The sequence below is a fragment of the Gossypium raimondii genome, chromosome 1, assembly GCF_025698545.1.
Source record: "Gossypium raimondii isolate GPD5lz chromosome 1, ASM2569854v1, whole genome shotgun sequence".
Classification (NCBI taxonomy): Eukaryota; Viridiplantae; Streptophyta; class Magnoliopsida; order Malvales; family Malvaceae; genus Gossypium; species Gossypium raimondii.
In genome coordinates, this window is record NC_068565.1 from 4105270 (window position 1) to 4113510 (window position 8241).

Sequence of the window (8241 nt, forward strand, 5' to 3'; positions counted from 1 at the left end):
TAGATATTCAGAAAAAAGAAAGATTTGTTTTTATTGTAACTAAAATTTGATTCCCTTACCATAAGAAACAACCAATGTGGTTGTTAAGTAGTTGATAAATTTTCTCCCACATTATAGGGAAAAGAATAACTTAGCTCTGAACCAAAGCTGCATATAATAGTTGATTCCAAGTATCAGGCACACCAGCAAGACACCAATGGCTGCAATCGATGAGCTTGGGGCCGGCTCTGGCGTAGATAGAAGGATGACCGTCTTTTCTTAACTGTGTCAGCAAAGTAATGTCAAGTAGATAGGCAGGCTTAGTCATTTTACTCAAAACAGTCTTTAGAATAGCTTCCCCAGGCACAGGGGGCCCTGGATATGTTGACCCTTTCAATGGTTCTGTTTGTTTAATGCAACCTTTATCGCTTGGTTCACCCCATTCCTTGGCACTACAAACCAAAGCAAAGTGAATGAAAATTGAGTTGAAGTCATGGCTAATACTTGAGGGGGATGAGAAGTTTAAGAAGTTTACTTGAAATGAACAGCAGCAACTCCTTGGAAGAGGACTCTAGTCTTTGAAGGATCAATGTTGGTATCAACCCAATTTGCCCATGTTGTCATTGCAATCTTGTATGCTTCCATGTGATCCATCTCCTTCACTGTCTTGTTTCCATACTGGAAGTAGTCCCATCTGCAACAATACCAATGTTACTCCAAATACAAATTATTATTTTTTCTACTTTTACGATTTCTTTTATTCAAAGATATTAGAGGTGGCAATTGGGTGTGTTTGGTTTAGGGAAAAGAAAGTACGATTGAAAGCGTCCGGAGTGAGTCCACCAATGGTAGCTATTGAAGATCAAGACATCAGCTCCAAGCCACAACTGCCCAGTACTGATTGAATCAAGCTTCAAAACTTTACCAATTTTTTCATAAGCCATATCCACCAGGAACCCATTTTTCAGCCAGTTAACTGATACCCCATAGTCCTGCAATGTTTTTTAAATTAAAAAAAAATTTGCAAACTTGATATCTATAAGCAGACGAGAATCAATTGGTACATATTTTGGGCAAGTAAAATGAATTTGGGAAACAATACCGGCAATGAAAATGTAGAGAGCAGGCCTCTTGAAGCAAATGTGTAGTTTGGGTTTGGGATTGCAGAATGTAGCATGCAAATGAGTGATCTCCACATATTGTTACTTAATGAATCCCCCACAAAAAGTATCTTCTTGTTCGTATATTTCTCCAGGAAATCAATTCCATTGAACCTAATATCAAATTTCAGCAAAATATATTCAAATTAGAGATAGTGAATGTCAAAAATTTAGAAATGAAATTATTTTTCATCAATAACATAAATAAGAATATATTATGATTACAAATACTCTCTAATAGCTCAGTATTAATTTTAATCAATCACATGATTTATTTTTAAAACAAGAATTTACTTATTTTCTTAATTCTAAGTCATAACAAATTATTTGAATACTTACGTAATAATTAAGCTTTTCTTGTATTAATACACTAAATAATCAGAACAAATCATAATTTTTAAATAAAAATAAAATACTATGTTTCTATAAATAAATAAACTTCCCCTTAGGACCACCCTAAATCCACTCTTCTTGATATGACGTTTCCTTAGATACATCTCCTAAATGAAATAATTGTTTTAGTACAACATTTTTTTATAGACATAATTTAATTTCTTCACAAGTGACAAACTTTAAAAAACATTTAATAACCAAACCAGAAGACCAATCTATGTGTTGTTTTGCCTTTCATTTATGTAGCACAGGTCAATGTTTGGTACAATCCTTAATATAATAATCACATGTTCAAACAAAGATCTCCCTCCATTATATTCCTAAATTTTCTCTCTTTTCCCACGAAAAAAAGGGTCAAATTGTGGTTTTGGTCAGTCCATTATATTCAAATTGGGGCTTTAATTCCTATATTTTAATTTGATTAGGTGTGTAGCCAGCCCCTCTAAAATGAAATATTTTCAACTTAGGCATCTTTAAAATTTATAAAAATTTAAATTAGTAAAGGTAACATTGTACTTTGGCCCCCTTAAAATGATAAAATTTGATTTAATCCTTTAAAATTATAAAGATATAGATATTAAAATAGAGAAATTACATTTTACTATTGTAAAATATAAATTTTAATTTTGGCCCCTAAAAAATTTTCTGGCTTCACCCTGAATTTGATATAATTTAATCACTCCAATTTTTAAATACCATTAGTTAATCCAAATGGTTAGAACGGATAACTATTTTGAATGAAATATTTTCAAGATAAAATTCATATCAATATTTTAATTAGTAATAGTTTATGGTGATGACATTATAAAACAAACAACCAAACTATACCACATTAAAGCAAGTGGACTAAAACATAAATCTAAACAAAGTAGAGGGACTAAAATCAAAATTGACCCAAACAGAGTAATAGCTAAATCATGCTTGCTATAATCTTATTGGTATCCTTAATTTCATGAAATTAAAAAAAATTGAAAGCATTAAAAATAATCGTCCCTTAACGTTAATGATGAGAAAAAAAATAGATTCAATCAAAATTTGCATATGCCCCCGGTTGTATTTATAAATAATAAAAAAACAATGAGAGAAAAAAAATGGAAAGGATTAAGATAACTTTACCTGGGGAGTGCACAGTCATTAGGCTGCCATCTATACTTGAGGTAATTCCGATCAGGTCTGCCATTTTTCTGGCAATCGAAGCCACCGCCGATGAAGGGACAACTCGAAGAATCATAAAGAGGGTTAAAAGAATCGTCAAAAACCCAACTTCCTTGAAAAAAATCACAGCTTTTCACTTCATTTCTCTTCACTTCATACCCCATGTTAAAGCTGCTGTGAATATCTCCATGAACTAAAACTATAGCTAAAGAAAGTAAAACAGCAGCAAGGCAATGGTAGTAACCTAGAAAACCAAGCAAAGCAGCCATGAAAGCATAAGCAAATGACGGTAATATAGCCACTGAAGGTTCTGCATTTATATAAGATAATTTTGTTTTTTTTTTTTTTAAAAAGGGTGCTTTAATTTCAAGGTTTAAATAAGGTAACAGAATCGCTTTGTGTTTATTAGTATTGGCTGGCAGCCAGATAAGGGCATAAATTTTTCAGCATTAGTTTAGGTTACTTCCATCAAATCTAAATTTCAAGAGTTTGGACTGTTTGTTAATTAATTCATTCATTCACAAATGACACAAGTTGGTTGGTTGAAAATTGCAGAATCCAAGCTGTTTGACCATATAATTGCTTGTTTACTTCTTTTAATTAATTTATACCTTTACTAAGTACTGTAATTTCATTCATTATTTGGTTAAACTTGACTTTCAATTTAATTAATTAGAAGTTTAAGGGTGATTATAATAAATGTATAAATTATTTCATTAATAAACCCCCTATATATGTCTTCATTTATGGGTATTAATTAATTAAAATTTATTTATATTATTATTAAATTATTAAAATATATAAATATTAATAGAAAATATTTATTTAAATATTTAAATATATTTTTATATAATACCTAGAACTACCCATAACCTTTCTCGACTATTCTTCTAAATCTAACTAATAAACAGTTTTTTTTTTAATTGTTGAAATCTAATCCCATGTGCAGCTCCACATGCAGCTGTTACTGATTGCGAAAAGTTTTTATTCCTATTTTTTTCTAAAAAATAAATCTTATTTAATATATATTTCCATACTAGGGATAATATAGTTTTTGGACCCTGAACTTAGAAGGTCTATTTTGATTTTTTTTTATTTTTTTGTTCACTTTGGTCCTTCAACTTGGCAACTAAATTTTGTCAAGAGTTGATGATATGATCAATATTACTAGAATATCACCAAATCAGACAAACCAAAAATTGGTCAATATAATAGTTCGAACAAATGGATTGAATTAATTAACTCAGAAACTTCTTAAAATTGGTAAAAATCGAAAAGTGAAGTGAAAATCGATGTTGAACATGTTGAAATGGTTTAATAATTTTTTATAAAATTTTAATTATTTATTTTATTATTTTGATCTGTTGATTAAACTGGTTGAACTGGTTGAATCGAAAACTAATGGTCTGACCTCTTCAACCACCAATTTAGTTATTTAACTATTGAATGTGATATTCTAAAATTGTAGCACATCATCACCCGAAAATTTATATAAAAATTTAAATTTTCAAGTGATGATGTGGCATAATCTCATAATGTCATATCATTAAACTTATTTTTTAAATCTAGGGACCAAAAGAAATATAGGTACCAAAGTGAATCTAATTTTTAAGTTTGGGGCTAAAATTTATATTATTCCTAGTATAACACTAATCTTTTAAATATACAAAAGTTAAAAGCAACTAAACATATTAATGTTCTTCCCATTAGACACGTGGCGGACAGACCATGGGGACATCTATTTGGAAATTTCTAGGTTCTATTCCTAAAGTAAATGTTCATTATAAAATTTTAATTCAATATAAATATGTCATGAAAATAATGAAAATGAGTTTTGACCCATTTGCAACTTTAAGGAAAGATGTAGGTCGAAGTTTTAAAATGATATTATAATTTTGAACATAAATAATAAAATCAATATAAAAATTAAAAAATATATATTAAAATAATACTTTCCCAAATACTTATCACCCATCTTATTTGAAGTTCTTTTAAAAAAACAAAACAAAACAAAAAAATTAGAAATATGAATAGAAAAATAAAAATATTAAAAATATTTTCTTATAGTGTGTTTAGTAGGAAAGATAAAAATTTTATTATAATAAATAATTTTTATTTGTTGTTTAGCAGAGTTAAAAAATAAAATTAAAGAATAATTTTTTTTTGAAATAGACATAATTTTGAATTAACATTCATCTTTTCTGTAGTAAGGAATGACCCTTCAAGTCAAATTGCAAAGAGTGAAATGATTACCTAATCACTAAGGGAAAATGTATGAAACTCTATGTAAGAAAGGATACTTCAAGTCAAATTACAAAGAGCGAAACGATTACCTAGTCACTAAGGGAAAATATATGAATCTCTTTATGATAGAAGTTTGCTTAGTGAAAGATACAATAGACCATTGGGTCATTGATTCTGGAATTACTAATCATGTGTGTTTCTTTACAAAGATTTGATAAGATGAAAGATCTTATAAATAAGAACCTATTGTTACAGATTCGAAATGAGACAAGTGTGACAACTGAAGCAATGAGAAAAGTATATATTTATTTTAGTAATTTTTGGAAAATTATTTAAAAATGTTTTCTATGTATCAAGTTTCAAAAGAAACTTTATTTCATTACATATTTATTTAAAATGACTTGATTGAGACTTTTAATAATACTATTGCAATATTTATAAATCATAAACTTATCTGTAATAGATGTATATTAAATAATCTTTATTTTATCAAACCAAAGATGTACACGCTGCTTGAAACTAAAATTTCAAATAAAAAACCTACAACAATTTATCTATAATATTAATAATCTCTATTTTAGCGGCACTTTTTTGGTCCTATAAGTGCTACTAAAACAATTGCGGTGTTTCAATAAGCGCCGAGAAAACCACGGCTAAAGATAATGCCGTTAAATTTTGCGGTGTTTATGTGGAAAAACGCCGCTAAAGATCATGTTCTATAGCAGTGCTTTTAGTAGAAGCGCCGCTAAAGACCATATCAAATTCAACTTCTTTTTTAATCATCTCATTTACATTCTTATCTTAACTGATCATAAAAAATTTAAATGACCAAACAATGGACACATTTTAAATTGTTTTTGAGTTCAAAAATATTAACAAGAGAACTATTCATAATGTTTGATCAAAACGTTAACATAACCATCTTTGAAAACCCAATCTAATGACTACAGTACATACTCTCTTCTAAAACTCAAATCTTTGAAACTTCTGCCGAATAAACAACATGATGTTCACTATGAGAAACTTCAACTACAAGCATACTACAATAAGTTACTACAAAAGAGTAACTACCTCATATGTTACAATCCCACCTATTGAACATCTTAAATGACTACAATTTTATAATTCTATTGAGAATTGCAAATCAAATCCCTAGACAGAGAGATAAATTACTAGTCATATAATTTCCTCTCAAGTGAGAACTAGGCATCATCATCTCCATCATCATATTTATCAGCACCACTGCCTATATCAGCATTCTCCTCACTTTCATCCCCTTCCCCATCCTCATTAGACATGTTATTTATCATATCTGTAATGATATCCTTCACATCAGCTTTTCTGTGTATTAAATTCAAGTCAAAGTGTATACCTGAGATTATCAAAATCTTATAATTAGTTAAGAGTCGAAGTATCAATATTGTAACTTAAATATTTTTAATGACTGAAGGTAAAACATACCTAGTTGCCGAAGGATATCAAATAATGTTGCCTGCATCAGACAAGAAAACTTCAGCACAAATATCCTAAATTTAATCATTTCGTCTAAGAATTAAACAGAAGATAAAGATAACACTTACAGTGTTGAAGTCCACTTTTTTTTAGAATATCTACAACTACTTCATGAATCTCTTCCCTGCTAGTCTCAGGTGTAGGTTTCTTGCCATTTTTGCTTTTACCTGTCACAACATAAATACAATGGATGTTGAACAAAAAATAATAATAAACTCAAAAACCACTTCAAATATTTCTTTTTCTTTTAAGAATACCCCCGCATAAAAAAGCTCTATACACCAGCATAACAAAAACAGTATAGCTAGTGAAATCTACCTTGTGATTTAGTAGAAACCTTTGCTGATGACTTAAATCTCCACGTTGGGGTGTTTTCATCACTTCTGTAGAGAGAAATTGAAAACAAAATATCAAGCATCAAGCACTCTCGGCCACCAAAAAATGTCAGGGATTAAAAATAGGACAGAGACAAGTAAAAAGATAAAATCAGAGAAAAGTTATCATTCTCAAGCAGTAATTCCCAACTAGATTCTTGCAGCATATCCTTATTTGAGATTTAGAAAGAAAATATGTGAATCTACAAGCCCAACTTTACCTAAACAAAAACATGTATAAACTTTGGTTCCTCCAATAGAGAGAATCTAGCAAACTAAAATTACTAAAACCAAATTGATTAAAAAATGAAGGAAACTAGGAGAAAGGAAGGTGTTGGTGTTTGAGGGTAGGAGCAAGCTGGTTTGATCTTGCTTGGACAGCAAGTGTCGAGCCTTGCTCAAGAAACAATCGAAGAAGAGAGAAAAATTGCAAGTGGAAAAACAGAAAAAAGAAGAGAGAATTTGATGATGAAAATGAACTAAATTCTTCATTAACTTGACAAAAGACATAAAGTCATTACATATATGAGTTAACATTCTCAAAATTAACAAGTTACTACCTAAACTTATACCTAACACCACTAGTTTACCTAGTAACTTGATAAACTTACTTGAATACCAAAAACAAGCTACCTAAACTTGTCATTCATCACCTAATTACATCAAAATGCAGCTACCAACTAAGTTTGATTCAAACTAAAAATACAAAACATTCATTAAAGAAACTAAATGGAACAAGAGAGCTTTAGTTTGCTGCTTGAAGTACGTTCTCTGCATGGCCACCTTTGCATGGGAAGCTGGTTGCATGAGAACTATCTTCAACACTCCTCTTTAGTTTCCATGCTGATAAGACCTAGCTCCATCTTTAATTTTACAAACCTTGACACGTTGAGTGCCTTGGTAAAGATGTCTGCAATTTGCTCCTCCGAATTGCAATGAACTAGCTCGATTTCATGAGCTTGCTCCATCTCCCTTATAACATGCAGTTTGATATTGAAGTGCTTCGTTCTGCCATGGAAGACATGATTCTTTGCAATTGCAATAGCAAATTTGTTGTCACAGTAAATCTCTGTTGCCTTTTCTTGACTTTGGTTTAAATCAGCTAGGATTTTTCTAAGCCATATGGCTTGATTCACAGCAGATGCATCAGCAACATATTCAACTTCTGCTGTTGATTGTGTAACTAAATTCTGCTTCTTAGAACTTCAGCAAAACATACCTGAGCCAATGCTAAATGCATATCCAGATGTGCTTCTCATGTCATCACATGATCCAGCCCAGTCACTATCAACATAGCCTATCAGCTTCATGTTTTCAACCCTTTCGAACAACACACCATCATCAATAGTTCCTTTGATTTATCTCAGCACTCTTTTAGCTGCTTGAAAGTGCTGATCATTGCAGCAATTCATGAATCTGGATAG

At 30.4% G+C, this 8241-nt stretch overlaps 1 protein-coding gene across 1 annotated transcript; it reads right to left on the minus strand.

Moving 5' to 3' along the window:
• Positions 1-6: 6 nt before the first annotated feature.
• Positions 7-3008, minus strand: LOC105776873 (protein trichome birefringence-like 42). Its single transcript, XM_012599818.2, has 5 exons — positions 2649-3008; positions 1082-1253; positions 796-971; positions 515-673; positions 7-431 (listed from the first exon to the last, which is right to left on the minus strand). The coding sequence occupies exons 1-5, from the start codon at positions 2954-2956 to the stop codon at positions 131-133; spliced, it is 1116 nt and encodes a 371-aa protein (XP_012455272.1). The 5' UTR covers positions 2957-3008; the 3' UTR covers positions 7-130.
• Between the last annotated feature and the right edge of the window lie 5233 nt (positions 3009-8241).

Bases quoted from the DNA above. Each gene is read 5' to 3' on its own strand.
- LOC105776873 (XM_012599818.2), bottom strand. From the start codon at position 2,956: ATGGCTGCTTTGCTTGGTTTTCTAGGTTACTACCATTGCCTTGCTGCT. The intron at 1,254-2,648 runs GTAAAGTTATCT...ATTTGATATTAG, and splicing joins AATGACTGTGCACTCCCCAG to GTTCAATGGAATTGATTTCC. The intron at 432-514 runs GTAAACTTCTTA...TTTGGTTTGTAG, and splicing joins GTTGCTGCTGTTCATTTCAA to TGCCAAGGAATGGGGTGAAC.